Source organism: Oncorhynchus kisutch, linkage group LG7, assembly GCF_002021735.2.
Source record: "Oncorhynchus kisutch isolate 150728-3 linkage group LG7, Okis_V2, whole genome shotgun sequence".
Taxonomy (NCBI): Eukaryota; Metazoa; Chordata; class Actinopteri; order Salmoniformes; family Salmonidae; genus Oncorhynchus; species Oncorhynchus kisutch.
In genome coordinates this window covers 7815315-7838640 of record NC_034180.2, presented here as the reverse complement: position 1 = coordinate 7838640, position 23326 = coordinate 7815315, and the positions used below count along the sequence as shown (strand labels likewise).

At 44.2% G+C, this 23326-nt stretch overlaps 2 protein-coding genes and 1 long non-coding RNA gene across 5 annotated transcripts in view; 2 read left to right on the top strand and 1 right to left on the bottom strand.

Moving 5' to 3' along the window:
- Window positions 1-3105: 3105 nt before the first annotated feature.
- LOC109894762 (neurotrophin receptor-interacting factor homolog) overlaps window positions 3106-23326 on the top strand; it is a 52419-nt gene continuing 32198 nt past the window's right edge. The window contains exons 1-6 of one of the 3 annotated variants that reach the window (XM_020487347.2): window positions 3106-3579; window positions 5556-5686; window positions 5887-6060; window positions 11364-11525; window positions 11896-12007; window positions 12293-13657. In XM_020487347.2, the coding sequence (XP_020342936.2) occupies window positions 3306-3579; window positions 5556-5686; window positions 5887-6060; window positions 11364-11525; window positions 11896-12007; window positions 12293-13245 (1806 nt within the window). In that variant the 5' untranslated portion in view covers window positions 3106-3305 and the 3' untranslated portion in view covers window positions 13246-13657. Of the gene's footprint in view, window positions 3580-5555; window positions 5687-5886; window positions 6061-11363; window positions 11526-11895; window positions 12008-12292; window positions 13658-23326 lie in introns of those variants that run through there. The other 2 variants (XM_031828113.1, XM_031828115.1) reach the window with 2 other exon arrangements.
- On the bottom strand, window positions 12100-15736 carry LOC116374624 (uncharacterized). The gene is made up of 2 exons (XR_004210516.1): window positions 15624-15736; window positions 12100-12460 (listed from the first exon to the last, which is right to left on the bottom strand). It is a non-coding gene; the product is annotated as an uncharacterized LOC116374624 (long non-coding RNA).
- LOC109894122 (zinc finger protein Gfi-1-like) lies at window positions 15486-18219 on the top strand. Its single transcript, XM_020487351.2, has 3 exons — window positions 15486-15988; window positions 16342-16472; window positions 16679-18219. Exons 1-3 carry the CDS (start codon window positions 15712-15714, stop codon window positions 17849-17851), a joined length of 1581 nt encoding a protein of 526 aa, XP_020342940.2. The 5' UTR covers window positions 15486-15711; the 3' UTR covers window positions 17852-18219.

Sequence of the window (23326 nt, the reverse complement as noted above, 5' to 3'; positions counted from 1 at the left end):
CCAGGTTCCCAGAATATGAAGGCAGACGCACTGTCCCGGCTGTATGACACAGAGGAGCGGCCAATGGATCAGACTCCCATACTCCCGTCCTCTTGCCTGGTAGCGCCGGTCATGTAGGAGCTGAACACGGACATTGAGTAGGCGTTGCGTACAGAGCCCGCTCCCCGCCAGTGTCCCGTCGGGCATATGTACATTCCGTCTGCTGTCCATGACCAGTTGGTCTATTGGGCCCACACGTCACCCTCCTCAGGTCATCCAGGGATTGGTCAGACGGTGCACTGTCTGACTGGGAAGTACTGGTGGCCCACCTTGGCTAAGGGCGTGAGGGTTTATGTTTCCATCCGCTCGGTGTGTGCCCAGTGTAAGGCTCCGAGACACCTTCCCAGAGGTAAGCTACACCCCTTACCCGTTCCACAACGACCTTGGTCACACCTGTCAGTGGATTTTTTAACCGATCATCCTCTTTCACAGGAAAACACTACGATCCTGGTCGTTGTGGATCGTTTCTCTAAGTCCTGTCGTCTCCTCCCTCTGCCCGGTCTTCCTACGGCCCTACAGACTGCGGAAGCCCTTTTTACTAATGTCTTCCGGCACTACGGGGTGCCTGAGGATATAGTGTCTGATCGGGGTCCCCAGTTCACAGAGAGTCTGGAAGGTGTTCATGAAACGTCTGGGGGTCTCGATCAACCTCACCTCGGGTTTTCACCCCGAGAGTAACGGGCAGGTAGAGAGAGTCAACCAGGATGTGGGCAGGTTTTTGCTGTCCTATTGCCAGGACCGAACGGCGTTCGTGTCCTGGGCCGAGATCGTGCAGAACTCACTTCGCCACTCCTCCACTAACTTCTACCCTTTTCATAAGTATTGGGGTACTAGCCGGTTCTGGCACCGTAGCATCAGGGTCAAACCGAGGCTCCTGCGGTGGACGACTGGTTCAGACGCGTGGAGGAGACATGGGAGGCCGCCTGTGTTCACCTCCAGCGGGCAGCACTGTTCCAAAAGATCAGCGCGGACCGTCACCGCAGTGAGCCCCCGGTGCGACCGGGTCTGGCTCTCGACCCGAAGCCTGCCCCTCCGCCTGCCCTGCCGGAAGCTGGGTCCGCGGTTTGTGGGGCCATTCAAAGTCCTGGGGAGGGTGAACGAGGTGTGTTACAGATTACAGCTTCCCTCTGATTACTGTATTAACCCCTCGTTCCATGTGTCTCTCCTCAGGCCGGTGGTAGCTGGTCCACTCCAGGAATCTGAGGTGCAGGAGGTTCCTCCGCCCCCCAGCATACTCCGTTCATTCCATCCAGGATTTGAGACATCAGGCAGAGGGCCTTCCGTACCTCGTGGAGTGGGAGGGGTACGTTAAGGCGGGATACTGTCACGACTTCCGCCGAAGTCGGTTCCTCTCCTTGTTCGGGCGGCATGTGGCAATCGACGTCACCGGCTTTCTAGCCATCGCCTCTCCATTTTTCAAATTTCCATTTGTTTTGTCTTGTTCCACACACACCTGGTTTTCATTCCCTAATCACACTGAATGTATTTAGTCCTCTGTTCCCCTCCATGTCTTTGTGAGAAATTGTTTTATGTTATGTGGGTATTGTCACGCACCAGACTTTTGTTTATGTTGTGTGCTTTTGGCATGTTTATGTACTTATGTGCTTTCGTTTGGACCGGAATAAAAAGTGTGCCTGTTAACTACACTCTGCTCTCCTGCACCTGACTTCGCCTCCAGTACACACCAGTAACAAAAAACAATACACTGATTTCATTGAAACTCCGCCTTTCCTTCCAGTTCTCTGCTGCCAATGACTGGAACGAACTGCAAAAATTCCTGGAGCCTCATATCTCCCTCACTAGCTTTAAGCACCAGCTGTCAGAGCAGCACACAGATCACTGCACTGTACATAGCCCATCTGTAAATAGCCCATCCAACTACCTCATCCCTATACTGTATTTATTTATTTATCTTGCTCCTTTGCACCCCAGTATCTCTACTTGCACATTCATCTTCTGCACATCTACCATTCCAGTGTATAATTGCTATATTGTATTTACTTTGCCACCATGACTTGTTCTCAACTAGCCTACCTGGTTAAATAAAGGTGAAATAAAATAAAAAATATAAATGTTTGAAGCTTAAGTAAATGAATGTAAAGAACATAATATTCTACAGACCCTATTGATCTAGCACTAGTGTCTATATATATGGTGTTATTTCTTGGATGACTGTGGTCTAAAAACCCAGCAAGCCCTTTCTACTCCACTGATTTCATTGGTCCCAATGCAATACACTGTAGGCCTAAGAATTACATTATTGGCTTAGAGAGAGAAAACGATTCTATGCTCCAATGTAAAAGTGAGGTTGGAAATACTCTGTAGGGTCTGTAGAATATATGGTGTTATTCCATGGGCGACTGAGGTTGGTCCCAATGGAATGGGTGGAGTAAAAGGCCAGCAACACTCCATATTATTCAGAGCCCTATGAAATGACACCAAATACATTCTACAAACACTACTATTCCCAACAAAACGTTTACTGCAGCACCCAAAATAGTGTAATGAAACAGCAGGGAGCAGGTCTCGAACCCTCGACCTTCGAGCCCGAGGTCCGGCGCGCTATCGACTGTGCCGCAAAAGCATACTCGTGCGGCAGAGTCGATTTCTGCGGTTATAAACCCAGGGTCGTTACACTACTCACACCTTTCAAAGAGCGCGTCCTCGCGCTAGCTTGCGGCTCTACGTCTTACAGGAAGGCGCTCACCGGTCAAGCACACGCACTGTCGTGGATGCAAGGTCCGATCACTTCCGACACCAATGTAATGACACAGCAGGGAGCAGGTCTCGAACCTTCGACCTTCTAGCCCGAGGTCCGGCGCGCTATCGACTGTTTATGCTCTATAAGCCAATATGTATTCCATTAACAGTGATTCGCACTGGGGGCATTTATATGACTTTGGAACATGGTGCAAATGTCACTTAAATATGAATAGATGTAGGTTATTGACAGTTTTCTACTATTACTTGGGCGATCTTAATTTTGAAGAATTTCTAAAAGTCTGTGACCCGGAGGTACTTTTTTAAGTGTTGCGACGACACGCGGATATTTCTCTTCACTTCAGTGTAAACGGAAGTAAACAGTGACGAAGAACAATTTCCACGTTCGCGTTTTTATTTGGACGTTTATTAACACCATGGAAATCTAAATTTGACTCATTTAACTGCACAGCATCACATACTTACCACAGGTAGTCTTTCATTCGCGTTGGATACAGGAATTGGTTTATAGATGTTGTCTATATAACGCTAGCTAGCTGCTAACAATGGCTAACTGTATTGTTTTTCACGCTCAAATAGCCTCCATCATGGAGGTACTAGCGAATGCAGCCGTGGCAGAGGTCTGTAAACTCGTAGACGACGACTATGCAGTGTTTCGTTTGGAAATAACTCAAAGCCAGAAAGAAAACAGGGCATTGCGGAGGAAACTACAGCTACAGGAACTTAAGGTGTCACGAGAGGTGGCAATGCGAGAGCGCGTCCTTGTCAGTCGTCCAAGAAGTGTGAAGATCCTCGACCAATACAGAGGAATGGCAAGAGGTACATTTTGCATAAAGGCGCGCTGCATGGTCAACACGACGTATGCATTGGCAAAATAAAAAGACAATTGGATGAACATGACACTGATTTAATTGAAAACATATAGCCTACCTACAGTATAGGCAGGCTATATCTTTTAATACATTTACGGTGATATGCCTCTACTTCTTCCGTTACGCGGAGCAGCTCAGAGCTGTTGAAGGAAGTTGTCTTCTATGGTATGTTGGCGATCGCACAATTTAATGTGCATTCCGCCACCTTCTGAGGGATGGAAACAGGATTCCCATAAATGGATCAAAATACCCATAAAATCAACTAAATCAAACAACTTTGCTGTTAAAAAAAGTAACAGATCTGATCCCCACTCAGGCTCAATGGGAACCAGGGAGGGCAGGTCTTCCAGTGTCAGTACCCCTTGCAAGTCTTCAAAAATCTTTAAGTCCCTAAAACGTTTAAAAGGCTACACTGCTTTTCCACCTGCATCTCCACCCCGATTCTCCCCATTTCCCCCCCAGCAAAATTAGTCTACATTTAGGCTAGCGTATCCAAAACTCGGTCGTGGACCACGGTATACGTTTTGCCCTAGCACTGCACAGCTGATTCAAATGATCAAAGCTGGATTATTTGGTATCAGCTGTGTAGTGCTATGGAGAGGGGGGGGGGGGGTTCAGAAAAACTTTGCCTTCATAATCATTGACCTGTACAGAGAGTTAAGTCAAAACCACAAGTCCAAATCTCCATCTATGGCTTAGGAAAGGGCCGATTTAGTAAACTAGCTACTGCAGGACATCTACACAAGCAGACCAGAAACAATATTGAGGTTTTGCTTAGGATGTGATTTGATTGGTCTTCCCGGCAGCATAAGATACATGGGCTACACATGTTTCCCTCGCTCTGATGATTTCTCCTGTGAGATTCAGCCACTTGCAAATAAACTGAACATTTGGACAGAAAAAAAAAAACATTTTATTTTTATTGGTCAAATATTTGGGGAAGAGCCGCTTCCCTTGGCATCCATGAATACACACCACTGTATTTAGGCTATTGTTTGTATGTTTTTCACTCTGTTGAAGTAGAAATCGGAGTATAATGCTTATATGGATGTCAAGCTCAATATATGTTCATGTCATTGTCATCAATCAACTGCATTACAGTTAAAACTATTTTGACTACCACCACCGATGTCTATATGCTAGCTGTGCTACCAGTTTATACGAATGGGAGTTAGCATTTAGCAGTCACTTTTTCTAAACCTGAAAAGGGACAACTATTAAATGTTATGGAGCGAAAACAGCCAAATGTATCCAAATTGGATTTGAGTAACCACATTGTGGGCCTGTTGCAATATATCAATCGTGATGGATTTGACAAATATCCACTTTGTTAGATCAGATTTGTTGAATGTGCGTCAATCCAGCTTCCTTCTATTCCCTACCGTCTGCATTTCATTGACCTCTTTGCCTGCGTTATCCTCATTACCTTCCTGATCTCTTTCCAGGAGTTCAAACACATTTTTTGTCTTTTGAAATCTGTACACTAGGTATCATAAATATGCTCTTTTTTTTGTGAACTTCTTATGTTAAAGTTCTCCATGTTTGTTTGTCAAGAAAGTGAGTTTGTGTTTATAGAGGATTTACCACCCCCACCTAGTGTCAACCAATCATGTCAGTGTTGCCATACCAGGCAGTGATGCAACCTGTCAGGATGCTCTCAATGGTGCAGCTGTAAAACCTTTTTAGGATCTGAGGACCCATGCCAAATCTTTTCAGTTGCCTGAGAGGGAATATGTTTTGTTGTGCCCTCTTCACGACTGTCTTCATGACTGACATTTATCAATAAATAGTATATCAAGCAGTTATGAGAAGTGTTACCTTACATCCTTGTCAATTCTAGACAGTGTCTATAGGGTACAATATACAGTTGAGCATTGACAGTACCTAACTTAACCACCTCCCTTTCCCCAATCACTCTCTCAGGTGAAGGACATCTTAATGGAGGCCACAGAAGCTTTGTGACTCCAGCGGAACACAATACATGGAGAGATGACCAACCAATCACTGTTGACGAGGGGAGTGGAACCGCAACCCAGCACGTTATTGTGATAGAGGTTAGATTAATAGTGTTGCATAAAAATTACAGTATATCAAATGTGACGAGTTTATTTCAAAAGGGCTCCCCACAGTTATTCATTAGCTTACGTGTACATCATAATGTATTTGCCATATGGGAGCTTGTGAGACTTCTCCACGACATTGTTATCCAATTCAACTAATGTACTGATAATAACCTCCCCTCTTCTTGTGTCAGTCTGCAAATACAGAGGCTGCAGGTCCTGGGGTCAAGCAGGAGAGGACTGAAGGAGAGGAGAACCCAAGACACAGCAGAGACATCCAGACTGAAGCGGCAGGAGTGGCCCCTGTAGCTCCGGAGGATCCCACTGCCTCCCTAGTGCAGCCCAGGACCAGACTCAGCATCACGGAGGTCAGTGGAACGCTGAACGCCGTCCTGAAGTCAGAGACAGACACCGAGACTTTAACTGTAACACAAAGGCTTTTACACACAGGATCTGAACACAGATCAGACCCAGAGAGACTGGGGCCACTGGGCTGTTCTCCTGCTCTTGGCTCAGAGTATTTACTTTACGGTAACCCAAGCCTGAGGACGATTCAAAATCATCAGGACTCAGGTGACGCGTTAGAAACTGGCAATGATCCGTCTTGTTCTAACACTACAGAGATGGACCGTGACAACATATCCTTGGGTTTAGAGACACAGACTGATCTGTCCAGAGCGGACTGGAACCAGTACAGTAGTAATGTATACTCTGAAGGGTGCCTAGATAAGAAAGGGGAGGGTCTGGTCGTAGATGAGGTGACTGTGAAAGTGGAGGGCGACGTTCCTCCCACATGGAATGCAGATAGTCACCTCGGAGATGGACTCTCACAGGGCAGAGATTTCTTAGATTACAGGGAAAGCTTTGAATCAAATACAAATGTTGCGACCCATTCCCCTTTACACTCTCTCAGGCATTGCGATCCAGTGTCCACGTCGATGGGTCCTTCCGATTCACACGGCCATGTCCTTTTTGATCAGGAATTGAACTCAAACAACAGGGATAGAACCCAGGTTCAGGGAGGGGGAGCCACATCAGGATATAGTAAAGAGAAACCGTTCCTCTGCATGTTCTGTAACAAAGGCTTCAGTTGCTCCCAGAAGGTGGAGAGGCACCAGAGGGTCCACACAGGGGAGAAACCATTCAGCTGTACCCAGTGTCACATGCGCTTTGCCCAGTCTGGCCACCTGAAGAGACACCAGAGGGTCCACACAGGGGAGAAACCGTACAGCTGTACCCAGTGTCATATGCGCTTCGCCCAGGCTGGTGACCTGAAGAGGCACCAGAGGGTCCACACAGGGGAGAAACCCTATAGCTGCCCCCAGTGTGAGAAGAAGTTCTCAGAGAAGAGCTACCTCAGGCTACACCAGCAGAAAAAACATTCCACTTTATAACATAGAAAGTAACCATTCCACGCGATAGCTTCTGGCATTTAGATCAAACCCTGCATTAAAGACACATTTTCATTGTTTTCAGCAGAAAAGACCCACAGATGCATTTTAAATAACGAGAGTAACAGATTCCAGTGTTGAATATTGCATCCAGACATTGTGTGATATGATATATACTGAGTGCACAAAACATTAGGAACACCTTCTTAATATTGAGTTTGACCCCCCTTTTGTCCTCAGAACAGTCTCAATTTGTCAGGGCATGAACTCTACAAGGTGTCGAAAGCGTTCCACAGGGATGCTGGCCCATGTTGACTCCAATGCTTCCCACAGTTGTGTCAAGTTGGCTGGATATCCTTTTAGTGGTGGACCATTCTTGATACACACAGGAAACTGTTGAGTGTGAAAAACCCAGCATCGTTACAGTTATTGACACACTCAAACTGGTGCACCTGGCACCGACTACCATATCTCTTTCAAAGGCACTTTTGTCTTGCCCATTCACTCTCTGAATGGCACACATACACAATCCCTGTCTCAATTGCCTCAAGGCTTGCAAATCCTCTTTAACCTGTCTCCTCCCCTTTATCTACACTGATTGAAGTAAATTTAACAAGTGACATCAGTAAGGGATATTAGCTTTCACCTGGATTCACCTGGTCAGTTTACGTCATGGAAAGTGGAAAGCAGGAAAGTGAATCCTAATGTTTTGTACACTGTATAAGCTACATAAGCCTAAAAAGACTGTTACATATTGTGTTTGCACTGTGTAGAATATGTGATGTTCACAAACGCCTGTTTCATTACTTCTATTAGACTACTTAATTTTTTTATCCCCCAATACATGTTTAATGAGAAAATGAATGCAGTTTATTAAGTTCATTTTTTGTTGAGATGTGTATGTGTGGTTTTCATATGGTGTATTTAAAACTTATGTTTAATAAACACAAAATGGGACTTTTCATTCTAAGACTTTCATTGAGATTCTCTTTAGTATACATCGCATTTGGACCTGTATCCACAATGCATCTCAGAAAAGGTCCTAGGCATCCTGTTAAAACCTGTTAACATTTTTAAAAATAATAACCAGGTGGTAATGATGATGCAATCTCTAGTGCACTCCACACTGCCCTTTCAGACCTGGACAAAAGGAACACCTATCGGAATGCTATTCATTGACTATAGCTTAGCGTTCAACACCATAGTGCCCTCAAAGCTCATCAGTAAGCAAAGGACCCTGGGACTAAACACCTTTAATTATTTATTTAACTAGACAAGTCAGTTAAGAGCAAATTCTTATTTTCAATGATGGCCTAGGAACAGTGGATTAACTGCCTTGTTCAGGGGCAGAACGACAGATTTTTACCTTGTCAGCTTGGGGATTCGATCTTGCAACCTTTTGGTTACTAGTCCAACAACTGGTCTGCAACTGGATCCTGTACTTCCTGACTGGCCTCCCCCAGTTGGTAAGGGTAGGTAACAACACATCCGCCACGCTGATCTTCAACACGGGGGCCCCTCAGGGGTGCATGCTCAGTCCCCTCCTGTACTCCCTCTTCACTCATGACTGCATGGCCAGGCACGACTCCAACATCATCATTAAGTTTGCTGATGACACAACAGTGGTAGGCCTGATCACCGACAACAATGAGATAATATAGGGAGGAGGTCAGAGACCTGGCCGTGTGGTGCCAGGACAACAACCTCTCCCTCAATGTGAGCAAGACACAGGAGCGGATAGTGGACTACAGGAAAAGGCGGGCCGAAGAGGCCCCCATTAACATCGAACGGGGCTGTAGTGGAGCAGGTTGAGAGCTTCAAGTTCTTTGGTGTCCACATCACCAACAAACTAACATGGTCTAAGCACACCAAGACAGTCGTGAAGAGGGCAGGACAAAACCTACTAAGATTTGGCATGGGTTCTCAGATCCTCAAAAAGTTCTACAGCTGCACCATCGAGAGCATCCTGACGGGTTGCATCACTGCCTGGTATGGCAACTGCTTGGCCTCTGACGGCAATGCTCTACAGAGAGATTGCGTACGGCCCAGTACATCACTGGGGCCAAGCTTCCTGCCATGTAGGACCCCTATACCAGGCGGTGTCAGAGGAAGGCCCTAAAAATTGTCATAGACTGTTCTCTCTGCTGCCGCACGGTAAGCGGTACCGGAGCACCAAGTCTAGGTCCAAAAGGCTTCTCAACAGCTTCAACCCCCAAGCCATAAGCCTCCTGAACAGCTAATCAAATGGCTACCCAGACTACTTGCATTGCCCCCCCCCCCCACCCCCCATTTAAGCTGCTACTATTCTTTGTTTATTATATATGCATAGTAACTAACTCTAACCGGTGCCCCCACACATTGACTGTACCAGTACCTCCTGTATATAGCATCGCTATTGTTATTTTACTGCTGCTCTTTAATTATTTGTTACTTTTATTAATTTTTTACTTAACTATATTTGACTTAACACGTATTTTTCTTAAAAATGCATTGGTGGTTAATGGCTTGAAAGTAAGAATTTCACTGTATACCTGTTGTATTCCGCGCATGTGACAAATACAATTTGATTTGAAGACACTGCCCGGGCAAACTCTGAGCCAGGAGTAAAATCAACTCATAAAAGTTTATCTCAACTGATAGTCACGACATCCTGCAAAGGGAAGATAGTGATGACGCTCATTGACATTGTTGCAAAAGATAGGGAATAACCAATGAGGCATCGCCAGCTGTGAACTGTATAGCACGCTTCATACATCCACAGTGAATGTGACTGTACATCAAATGTTGCGATGGTAAAACGTTTGATATAGTTTTCTCCTGACACGATCACGTTGCCTTCTCTTAATTATAGCCTAATATGTTGGCATAAAGAACTTTTTTTTTTACAAATTCTGATTATTGTTAACTGAATTTTGACAATATTACCATTATACTGTTACCAACCCTCGTCACTTCCCTTTAACAACTTTTAACTCCCGTTTATCAAATCACTTGCCAATAATGTTGCATACGTTTGAAAGTTCTAGAATTTTCATCGGACACAATCAAAGTTTACATAAGCTTTAGATGCTTTCAGTTGCCCAATTTACCAGCATTCCCTTATTTAGGCTTTTTCTTTTTACAACGTGATGTTGCGCTCCGACGGGATAACATGAAATAGCATTATGTAGGTAATTAAATAATTGAAAGAAAAACGTGTTTATTTATTTCGTCTAGTCTTTATAAGCATTTAGGCATATCATGAGAAATCATTGTCAAAAGCGCAAGAGTTACTGTTGCATGTAGGTCTAGATTATTTATGGATTGATCCTATAGAATTATCCAAACATTATTTGAACAACTCCAAAGCAATTGCATGTGGCACAGGAACCATTGACTCGCTTCATCACCAGTAAACCTGCTGATAACTCTTAACTGGTTAGGACAGCTCGTGTGGTTTCCTAAATATCTGTCGACTAGGTGGGACTGTTATGACTAAAGTAGCTTCATTCATCGCTTTTATTTTTACCCATTAGAGTAGGAGTAAAATGTAATGTATCTATTCTCAGCACTTTACTCAGAGCCTTTTGTGGATACCGGCTCAACAAAGAGTCTTAGAGTAGAAGTGCTGATCGAGGATCAGGCCCCGACCTGTCTACATCATCTTATTCATTATGATCTGAAAGGCAAAACTGATCCTACATCAGCACTCCTCCGAGAGGCTTTGTGGATACGGCCCCTGATTTCACCCTATTCTACATACCCACGACAGAGCATTATAACCAGACTACTTACTAAATATACCTACACATAACCACACACTAGCAAACACCCACTGTACACCTCAAAATAGTTTAGTATTGTCGGATGATGACTTATCATAGCTGACTATTCACCCACACCATATTTACTGTTTGTCCACCATGATGGGTTTAACAATGAAGTCATTCTGTAACTACAGTATAGGACCTAAACGTAGACACATGCACACACACAAACATGATAACATTTATTTTGTGTTGTAGATTTGTGGTAGTAGAGTAGTGGCCTGAGGGCACACGCTTAATGTGTTGTGAAATGTATTGTAATGTTTTCAAAATTGTACAACTGCCTTAATTGTGCTGAACCCCTGGAAGTGTAGGACCTGCCTTGGCAGCAGCTAATGGGGATCCTTCATACATACAAACAGTGGGGATGGGTAAACACTCCATGTTGAAAGTGTTATATTATCTGTGTGTGTGTGTGTGTGTGTACGTACCTGAGGGAGTGTATGTCTGTAATCTGTATCACCTCTCTTCCAGGATGAGGGTCCAGAGGTGCTGCTTGTGAAGGATGAGGGGTGTGAGGAGGGTCTGGGGAACCCTGAGGGGACCATGGTCATGGAGGACAACCAGCCTACACCTCCTCCTGAACCCACAGAGAAACCAGCTGAGCAGCACAGGACCACGCACAGTCTCACTGAGGTGAGCCCACTGTGAACTACTGTCTGAATGGTATTAGGTCTGAGCCCGTATCCACAAAGCCTCTCAGAGAAGGAGTGCTGATCTAGGATCAGTTTAGCCTTTTAGGTCATAATTATGATTAAATGGAATGATCAGCACTCTTACTCTGAGGCTGTGTGGATACAGGCCCAGATGTTGATTAATTTTGTTTTAAGTGTGGGACCCTGCATTTGAATTATCCAACCATTTACGTGTCAGGTAATCAAGTCAACTAACATGTTTACATAGTACTCATAGCAATCCCTCATTGTCCAATCAGAAGATGCTCCATAGCAGGGTGCTCATATCAGATTTCTTGATCCAACATCCTCTCACTCTGTATCTCTTACAGTCAGTAGACATGGAGGATGGGAAGCCTGATCTGCTGCTGGTCAAAGAGGAGACAATAGAAGACGGACCAGAGAGCATTGACCTGCTGAGTGGATTAAAGATGGGGGAGCAAGGTAAGAGAGAAATACCTATAGCCTACATACAGTAATAGATCTTCAATGGGAATAGTGATGCACCTGACAAATGTTTTTATTAAACACATATGAAACCTTATGAGTACTTTATTTCTAAAACAATATCAATACAATTAGTATGAAATTCAAAAACAAACAATACTATGTATATCAACATGACAGTCATATCATATCACCAGGCAAATAACACACACAAAATCCATGTATATGATTTTTGTTCTGTTGTCATGTTTGTTAAGTCTGGATTGTAACATTTGCCTGTAGGTGGTTTGCTGGAAGCTAAAAGAGGAGACACGGTGGCCATATTGGATTCCCAGACTGGTGCAGCCAAGAGCCCAGAGGATGACATCACAGAGCAGGCTGGGGCCAAAAGCGACATAGTGGAGGTCAGTGGATGGGACAGCGTCTTCAACTTCAGGCTGGGGAACAACACTGTTAACCACAACCAGAAACAGACAGTCAAACGCAAAACAACAACCAAACTTAGTCTCCATGACAACAGACTGGCTGAGACCAGGACAAGGTTTAGATTTGGTCTGCGGGGACGGGGAGGTGTCAGTATGGGGCGGGAGAGAACAGACTCGGCTAGCGATGCTCCATCCTGCTCCTATAGTTGTGATTCAGAGAGACAGATGGCGCCTCAGGTTACCCCACAAACAGGTGCTGCCTTCAGCCAGCCTTCTATAGAATCTATAAACTGGAACATGGACCCTGCGACAACACAGACACTCCCTGGCCTTCATCCTCCTCACACTCTCCTTATGTTAAACCAGAACTCAGACAATGCCAGTGCCTCAACACTAAATGGCTACACAAGCCCATTGACAAATAACAATAGTAGTGACGCTATCAGTAGATCCGGTGGCAAAGAGAAGTGCTTCCCATGTTCATTCTGTTGGAAAGTCTTCAGTTTCCGCAAACAGATGGAGAGCCATCAGAGGATGCACACGGGGGAGAAACCATTTGGCTGCCACCTGTGTGAGAAGAGGTTCTCCCACCAGCACCACCTGAAGAGGCACCAGCGGGTCCACACAGGGGAGAAACCCTACAGCTGCCCCCAGTGTGAGAAGAGGTTCTCGCACCAGCACCATCTGAAGGCGCACCTGAAGGTCCACACGGGAGAGAGGCCATTCACCTGTACGCACTGCGGGAAGAGGTTCTCAGAGAGGAGCTACCTCAGGATACACCAGCAGAAAATGCACATGGCCCATGTATAGAGTATAGTGACATGGAATGTAGTACTAGTTAGTTAAGTTAATTTTGTTGGTTTAGGATGTAGTAGGGAACTGGATGAGGTGAACTGAGAAAAGAATGAGTATGATGAGGCAGAGTAGATGATATGGTTGGTGGGATGGTGTCTGTAACAATTCTTCACTGATGTAAAGTGACAACCTTGTCCTGTTGTTTGATGCTGGTGTTTTATGAGGAAATGATAGTGCCTTAATTCAGGTTTACTTGACCTGAAGTAGTGAAGCTGTGTGTAATGTTATGTTGAACCTTTTCCAAGGCATTCTAAAATTCATTTGATCAAAGCGAGGGTATCAGATAAAAGTTATTTTACTTGTCACATGTATAATTGTGTGCAATAAAAGTGCTGCACTTCACATTGTGAGTGTATGACCATTTTGTTTAAATGAACTACAAAATTTACTCTGTGCTGATTGACTTGGTTATTTTTGTGTCATTTCAGGGACTGAGTTTCCCTTACCTAAGTGGAACCAAAACAATATACTTCATTCTTGAATCAACACAAACATTTTTTATATGGAGAAATTACAAGATTATGTTCATACTTATGTTGTATAAAGACTCATTTTTCATCAAACAAATTATCATTGCGGAGCTAATGTGATGTAGTAAAGTAATTGAAATATGTTGCATGAGAAAACATAATCCGCTTTTATTAAAAGTCTCCCTCCTGTCAGGAGTGTGACAGGAGTCGACGTAGAGTGAGCATGAAGGGAGATCTGTTCCAAACTTCTTTCATGTTGCTGGTTGACAAATGGACAAGACATAATGGGTGGTAAAGGTGGTGGCGGCCCAGGTGAGACATTATCATGGGCCATCCACTTTGAAATATGAAGCTATCTGAAAAAGAACCAATGAAGAGACACCAGGAGAATCAGTGCCTGAAGGGGGGGTTGGTTAACTGTGCCCATAAATGATTTAGATTTGTCTAAAATTGTTTATTTTGGGTATCAGGTTGATTGTAGAGGTCTACACACTGCTACATATATAGTAAATGAGATTATGATACTGATCTGTAATTATATGCATGATAAGAATATTAATACTAGAATTATAGGTTCATTATACTGTATGTTAATATAAATGCACATTCTGCCAATGTTGGTGTATGCCAAATTGAGGGTTTTAATCACTGAACAATGTCAATCTAAATTTGGGATGGATAATTCATTGGGTTTTGATTATGATTTGGAAATTGAATGATTTTTAAAACTGACGGATTGATTGGTGAATGGAGAGGGTGAACTCTGATCCGGAGAGTGGAACTGATCCTAATCCATTTGATTTATATCCATTACCAAATTACATTTTTGATGATAATACTCAGGAACTATAGCACATATGGTGCTAATGGCACATAGAGTCTATAGGAGTGGCCTTATAAGTAGTGGAATCATGATGCTTGTTCTGGGTCATGTTCATTGGGCACCAATGCAATACATTTGACTTAAACCGGGATTCACTACCTGGATTTGTCCAACAAGATATGCTAATTTGAGTTCCTACAGATGGTATTATGGGGATGGAAATAGTTATTTCCACCATGCTGACCAATGGGAGTATGCTCAGTATCAACAAGATGATTTGTTTCATACTGATGAAAAATCTACTCTGATTTAGATTGCTGGTCATTTGTTAACGACAGTTGAATGTTTATATCATTCCCAATGAAGAATACTTTTATGTTTAAGGTTAAAGGCCGTATCGCAAGCGATGAGTATTGACGTTTCTAAACGTTAAAACAAAAGCGTCGGGATTGTAGTTCACATGAGCCAGTCGTGGGTAGAGCTAACAGCTGCTAACTGTAGGGAGAAGGCAGAATACTGCAGAGAGTTTGAGACCTAGGAGCCCCCCGGTGAGTAGGCCTGAAGAGAGAAATCCACAGGGTGAGTTTAAGTAAGGTAGGATTTCTTGCGTTTATTGCTATGGTAATTAAATTGTACTGCACTGATGGGGTTTAAATTGCGGAAAATATATGTGGCAGTGGCAGCAGGACAGACATGTTTGGGTGTCAGTTTCCTCTTTGCAGAAGATCTACAGTTGGTTTTAAGAGAAGGGTTCCATCCTCCCAAAGGCTAAAGTAGTAGGATAAGGGTGGTGTGTATGTAGAGTTAGGTGGAGGTGCGATTTAAAAAAAAATCCTTTCCACTTTTTTCTGACAATGTGCAATTCACACTCCGACCTGTGAAAGGCAGCAATACGCAACACAACTAGTCTGCCGGAAACTCACACGAAGAATTAACGGAAGTGAACAGTGACCAAGAACAATTACCACGTTAGTGTTTTATTGTTGTTATTTCGATGTAAAAAAAATGACTAATTTAACTGCACAGCATCACATACTTACCCCATATAGTGTTTAATTCGCGTTGGAGACAGGACTTTGTTGATAGACGTTATTTATGTTTGTACCGCAGGTTAGTTAGCAGCTAACAATGGCAAACTGTGTGGTTTTTCACACTCAAATAGCCTCCATCATGGAGGTGCTGGCGAATGCAGCCGTGTCAGAGATCTGTAAACTCGTAGACGACGACTATGCAGTGTTTCGTTTAGAAATAACTCAAAGCCAGAAAGAAAACAGGGCATTACGAAGGAAACTACTAGAACTGAAGGTGGCACGGGAGCGCACAGAGAGGACAACGCGAGAGCGCGTCCTCGGCAGTCGTCCCAGTAGTGTCAAGATCCTCGACCGATACAGAGGAATGACAAGAGGTACATTTTGCAGAAAAAAGGCAGAGGCTGCGTAATTGGGTCTTGGTCAGTTTTTGGATAGAATGCAATAATTCCCCTGATTACTTAACTACCTTGCGCAAAGATACAATAGCATATTGTAACCAAATCCCTGATTTACTGATTTAATGTCTTATTATTTACTCATTGCAAACAATGTAGTACATGGAACATAATCAGCCTACATCAATCAATAAGTAGTACATAAAGTAGTTATAATAAGTGTTACCTTACATCCTTACCAATTCTAGACGGCGTCAATAGTGCACAATATGGCGTTGATCAATCACAGTAGTTCACCTAAGCACCTCTTTCCCCCCCAATCACTCTCTCAGGTGAAGGACATCTAACTGGAGGCCACAGGAGCTTTGTGAAGCCAGTGGGACACAATACATGGAGAGATGACCAACCAATCACTGTTGATGAGGGGAGTGGATCCTCAACCCAGCACGTTATCGTTATAGAGGTTAGTGTAATAGTGTTGCATTGAAAATGTGTTACTATGTAAATTAAATATGGCCTGTTTATTTCAGAAAGGCTCCCCTCAGCTATTCACATGCTTACATGTACATCCTCATTTATCTTCCATAGGGGAGCTTGTGAGACTTCCCTACGACATTGTTATCCAATACAACTAGTTACCTGTAACAACCTCCTCTCTTCTTGTGTCAGGCTGCAGATGCAGAGACTGCTGGTCTTGGAGTCAAGCAGGAGAGTTCTGAAGAAGAGGAGAACCAACGGCACAGCAGAAACGTCCAGACTGGATCGGCAGGAGCGCCCTCTTTAGCCACGGCAAACCCCACCGCCACCACGCAGCCCAATACCAGATGCAGTGTCACAGAGGTCAGTGGAACGCTGAACGGCATCCGCAAGTCAGAGACCGACACAGAGACTTTTACCGTAACACAGAGACCAGAGAGCCCAGAGAGACTGGGCCTTGGACCTCTGGGCTGTCATCCTGCTCTCGGCTCAGAGTATTTACTTTACGGTAACCCAAGCCTGAGGACAGTTCATTCCCATCGAGATGCAGGTGACGTGTTAGAAACTGGCAATGATCAGTCTTGTTCTTACTCTACAAAGATGGACCCTGGCAACATTCCCTTGGATTTAGAGACACAGACTGATCTGTCTAGAGGGGACTGGAACCAGTACAGTAGTAGTGTATACTCTGAAGGGTGCCTAGATAAGAAAGGGGAGGTTATAGTGGTAGATGAGGTGAAAGTGGAGGGCGACGTTCCTCCCACATGGAATGCAGATACTCACTTAGGAAATGGACTCTCACAGGGCAGAGATTTCTTAGATTACAGGGAAAGCTTAGAGACTAATCCAAATGTCGCAACCCACTCCCCTTTAAACGACCTCACGGATCGCAACCCAGTATCCACGTCGATGCGGCCTTCCGATTCACACAGCCACGTCCTTTTCGATCACGTATTGAACTCAAACGACAGGGCTAGAGCCCAGACTCAGGGAGGGGGAGCCACATCAGGCAATAGTAAAGAGAAACGGTTCCTCTGCATGTTCTGTAACAAAGGCTTCAGCTGCCCCCAGAAGGTGGAGATCCACCAGAGGGTCCACACAGGGGAGAAACCCTTCAGCTGTACCCAATGTCACATGCGTTTTGCTGAGGCTGGCAACCTGAAGCGGCACCAGAGGGTCCACACAGGGGTGAAACCCTTCAGCTGTACTGAGTGTCATATGCGCTTCGCCCAGGCTGGTGACCTGAAGAGGCACCAAAGGGTCCACACGGGAGAAAGGCCATTCGCCTGTAATCACTGCGTGAAGAGGTTCTCTGAGAGGAGATACCTAAGGATACACCAGCAGAAAATGCATTCCACTGTTTAACATAAAAGTTACAATTCCACTCGATAGCTACCTGCCTAGCTAAGTAAACAACAGCAGGAATAATCTAGCTAGCTGTAAAGTTTACAAGTATCCCCACTAGCTGGCTACTAGACGACCAATATAACAGTTGGGCCTAAAGCTTTTTGTTGGGACCCAAGGCAAGCAACTCTTGCCTGTATCAGTATTGGACACTAGCTATAATGTGGACCAATACTTTTGTAGCAATATAGCTACCTACTAATATAATGGCCCAAATTATTGCACATTGTTTTGATAAACCGTTTAGAATAAGGCTGTCAAATCTGTACCAAATGCATTGCCTATCAATTAGGGCTGGGCGATATATAAAATTAATTTGATTAATTCGACTTAATGTTTTTGTGCGATATTCCAAATGCCTGTATCGCATTTGGAATAAAAAATGCTTTTTTTTTCTGAGCGTTTATGTCCCCTTGTTCTCATGTTGTCTTTTTGGTTTCGTTCGCTCCTTCTGTGCAGTGCACCTTCCCATTTACACCAGAGATCGGTATATAACGACGATATGCTCATGTCTCCCCGCCCTAACAATGGGGGGAGTCGCCCCAAAGGCAGAATGGCATTGGGTTTATTTTGGACAGATTATGGCGAGAGTGAAACCTCTCGCTTTGCCTCTTTCTCCCAAGCCCCTCCCCCTATCACTCACAACAATAAAGATGAGAGATCACTTCTTCCTCTCTGACAAACGGTTTCAACTCGCTATTTGCATTTGAGGTTTGGTCCAACAGAATCGATCATATGGACACTGAAACACATGGAGACATTATTTTACTGTTATAGAGGAGAAGGTAACCTTTCGAACCATACCAGACACTGCTAAAAACGGATGCACCAATGAACATTCATTCTGGGTAATGTATGCTCAGTTTGTCATGCGCATATTACGGTACCACGTATCGCTAGCAGCATTTTTGTCAAATAAAGATTGTTTTACTAGCTGTTTAGTCTGTGTTTTCTGGATGTGGAATAAGCAAAACAATTTATATAAGGAATTGGCAACTTGTCATTCTGAGAAATAAGGTAGGCCACTTGACCTCAACATCTGAACAAGGTGGACAGACTGTTCAAACAGTTGGAGACGGACAGAAGGGTGTGTTCATAACCATCCCAACTGTTTTGCCTTGTTAGCTGAATTCAGAGCATGTGAAATTATACCTAGATCCAAGTTGGCTAAACTTGAAATATAAATAGTAGCTGGCTACTCACTAGCACGTGGGCTTGTGCTAGAGAGTGTTTGAGACCGGTGTTCATTTTCTACAATACCTGCTACATTAGTGAATTTGCATTATGCAATGTTCTGGTTAAATATGTAACAAAAGGGCATTTTCATAGACAGACTTGAAGCCAGATAAGTGATTATTGCAAAAAAATCAGATTAAACTATTTTGATAAAATAATGAAAAGTATTAGTGGTTCTTATGATTGTGGAAGGCTTATATTCAGCCTAGGTATAACTTCACACGCTCTGAATTCAATAGATTATTGCAGACTGTTTTAAATGAAGTGTATTTGACCTTTTAAATTGTACAACAAAGCTTATTTAGAGAACATTAAAAAAAATATATATACATACATACACTGCTCAAAAAAATTAAGGGAACACTAAAATAACACATCCTAGATCTGAATTAATGAAATATTCTTATTAATTACTTTTTTCTTTACATAGTTGAATGTGCTGACAACAAAATCACACAAAAAGGATCAATGGAAATCAAATTTATCAACCCATGGAGGTCTGGATTTGGAGTCACACTCAAAATTAAAGTGGAAAACCACACTACAGGCTGATCCAACTTTGATGTAATGTCCTTAAAACAAGTCAAAATGAGGCTCAGTAGTGTGTGTGCCTGTATGACCTCCCGACAATGCCTGGGCATGCTCCTGATAAGGTGGTGGATGGTCTCCTGAGGGATCTCCTCCCAGACCTGGACTAAAGCATCCGCCAACTCTTGGACAGTCTGTGGTGCAACGTGGCGTTGGTGGATGGAGCGAGACATGATGTCCCAGATGTGCTCAATTGGATTCAGGTCTGGGGAACGGACGGGCCAGTCCATAGCATCAATGCCTTCCTCTTGCAGGGACTGCTGACACACTCTAGCCACATGAGGTCTAGCATTGTCTTGCATTAGGAGGAACCCAGGGCCAACCGCACCAGCATATGGTCTCACAAGGCGTCTGAGGATCTCATCCCGGTATCTAATGGCAGTCAGGCTATCTCTGGCGAGCACATAGAGGGCTGTGCGGCCCCCCAAAGAAATGCCACCTCACACCATGACTGACCCACCGCCAAACCGGTCATGCTGGAGGATGTTGCAGGCAGCAGAACGTTCTCCACGGCGTCTCCAGACTCTGTCACATGTGCTCAGTGTGAACCTGCTTTCATCTGTGAAGAGCACAGGGCACCAGTGGCGAATTTGCCAATCTTGGTGTTCTCTGGCAAATGCCAAACGTCCTGCAGGGTGTTGGGCTGTAAGCACAACCCCCACCTGTGGACGTCGGGCCCTCATACCACCCTCATGAAGTCTGTTTCTGACCGTTTGAGCAGACACATGTACATTTGTGGCCTGCTGGAGGTCATTTTGCAGTGCTCTGGCAGTGCTCCTCCTGCTCCTCCTTGCACAAAGGCGGAGGTAGCGGTCCTTCTGCTGGGTTGTTGCCCTCCTACGGCCTCCTCCACATCTCCTGATATACTGGCCTGTCTCCTGGTAGCGCCTCCATGCTCTGGACACTACGCTGACAGACACAGCAAACCTTCTTGCCACAGCTCGCATTGATGTGCCATCCTGGATGAGCTGCACTACCTGAGCCACTTGTGTGGGTTGTAGACTCCGTCTCATGCTACCACTAGAGTGAAAGCACCACCAGCATTCAAAAGTGACCAAAATATCAGACAGGAAGCATAGGAACTGAGAAGTGGTCTGTGGTCACCACCTGCAGAACCACTCCTTAATTGGGGGTGTCTTGCTAATTGCCTATAATTTCCACCTGTTGTCTATTCCATTTGCACAACAGCATGTGAAATGTATTGTCAATCAGTGTTGCTTCCTAAGTGAACAGTTTAATTTCACAGAAGTGTGATTGACTTGGAGTTACATTGTGTTGTTTAAATGTTCCCTTTATTATTTTGAGCAGTGTAGTTTCTTATATGCTCTTCTGTACAATTTGTTTGCAGTCTGCAGTCCATGAGGACCTGCTGATATCTTGTGTTGCTATCGGGAGAGACTGGACCTCTGAAGTGGCTGGTTACAAACCCTGGCCCCGGATCAGGACCCTGGAACAGAAGCCTTCGATCTTCCTTCCTGAGTCGGAACCAGGACCGAACCACGACTGACAGTTTCCACCACCACACAGAACACAACCAGTGGACAGGTGGACTGAACAACCGCAAGTCTGGTGGTCATCAGAGAGACCGAGGCTCCCGTCAGGGATCCAGTCTGCAGCCCAGACCCTTCTCTTCACAGTCTCAGTGCAAGGATCGAGCAGGACCTGGGGCTGATAGAGACAGACCTATGATAAAAACACCACAGTATCTATGATGAGCAGAGCAGGTTACCCTGGGCTTCAGCCATCACAGAGAGTGGTGGGAGACTCCCCTGATGGTAGTCTTTCAGGAAGTCTGTCTTTTCCTTACTTCAGGCTTACCACACCAATGCAGACAGGGTCAGGATGGGCATTCACCACGAGGTACCTAGCCAATAACACAGCAAACAGCCCAACAACACCCAAACAATGGCTAGAGGAGGCAGGGTGGTGGCTCCTGCTTCTACCTCCTCTGGTGTCATCGGGTCACAATTTGGGAGGCTGAGCATTAGGATGTACACCGACAAGCCATACGCCTGCCCCACATGTGGGAAGCGTTTTACTGAGGCGAACTATGTGAAGAAGCACCAGACCATTTACATCAAGGAAGGAGAGGCGCTTGAAGATCAAACTATGTTACAAGAGCTTCTGCTTCCGGAGTATTCTAACTAGACATAGGTGTGTCCACAATGGGGAGAAATTGTAGCAGTGTTCCTTGAGCTGTATTATAGTCATGTGAAGTGTCTTGGGGTTAGAGTTGTTTTGGATGACTAAATCCCTCAGTTGAGCATCTGGGTATTCTCACATGATACAGACTTGTCGTTTGGTGTGCTGGCATAGCATGCTCCCTCAACATGAGACATCGGTGGCATTGTGTTGCGTGACGATACTGCACATTTGAGTGTACCCAGCATAAGGTGCACCTGTGCTTCTTGATATGCCACACCTGTCAGGTGGATGGATTATCTTGGCAAGGGAGAAATGCTCACCGACAGGGGTGTAAACAAATTTGGCACAAAAATTGAGCAAAGTTTGCTTTTTGTGTGCACGGAACATTTCTCTTCTCTTTTACTTCAGCTCATGAAATATGAGACCAACACTTTACGTGTTGCGTTTAGATTTTTGTTCAGTGTACATCACCTCAGTAGGGTAAATATTCAACTGTCCTTTTTCTAGACTAGGTTTACACAAGCCTGTTTCAAATGACAAGTTAATAATGGGTTAATTACCCTCCTAAACAGAAGTAAACAAGTCGTACACTCTTACCCAGTTTGAAGAGACCCTTCTGAGATTAGCATAACCCAGGCATTTTATCCGGGTTTCTCATAACCGGGATACAAGCCTTTGTGTTATTGTAAACGGGATATGATGATTTAAATGTGTCAACTCAAAAGCAGAACACTTGAGTATCCCAAATAAAAACGGAATATTGGTGTGCATGTAGACGTGGTCAGTGATTTAAAAAATGTGTTCGATTGTTGGCAGAGGCAATGGGGTGAAAGTAAGGTAGAGATTTTTTTATATTACAGGGAAATCTGTACTATAATGTAATGGGAACAGAAGGGAGAAGTTATGTTGTGCTGGATGACATTAGGGCATATTTTGAAATTGATAGGGAAACATGGTACTAGAATGAGGTTTGTAGGGAATTATTTTATTAGAAACTCTATAGCAGTATAGAGACCCACAGTGGAGGTGTCATAATACCCATAAAACCTAGTGGTCAAACAGGGAAATGGTTCCAAATGTTTTTCCACCACCACCATTTTTTCCCATAGGTGATTTTAGAAACACTTAATAAGGGCTGTGTTTCGTGTAAGCTTACCCTGGCGTGACATTTTGATAAACTTGTAAATCGGACAGGGTGACTTATCAATACATTCGTCTCTATTTACTCTCAGATTTAAAAAAAAATCGAATTAGCATCAAAGTAGATCATGCAAAACTACAAATCCCTGCAAGCTCCTGCACATCATCTCTAGCTGACACCTTTGCTAACAGATATCGTGTCAGTTTAAAAGCATGCTCAAGACAGTTCACAGAATTTTCCATTTAAAGAAATGTTGCCAATTTATTCTTCACTACATTTAGCTAACATTACATAGTTAATCCAGAGATTCTTATCTTCGGCAGTCT

What these genes read in the sequence shown, in the direction of transcription:
- LOC109894122 (XM_020487351.2), top strand. Translation starts at nt 15,712, where the DNA reads ATGGCAAACTGTGTGGTTTTTCACACTCAAATAGCCTCCATCATGGAG. An exon ending in ATACAGAGGAATGACAAGAG is followed by an intron (nt 15,989 to 16,341) that starts GTACATTTTGCA and finishes TCACTCTCTCAG; the next exon opens with GTGAAGGACATCTAACTGGA. An exon ending in AGCACGTTATCGTTATAGAG is followed by an intron (nt 16,473 to 16,678) that starts GTTAGTGTAATA and finishes TTCTTGTGTCAG; the next exon opens with GCTGCAGATGCAGAGACTGC.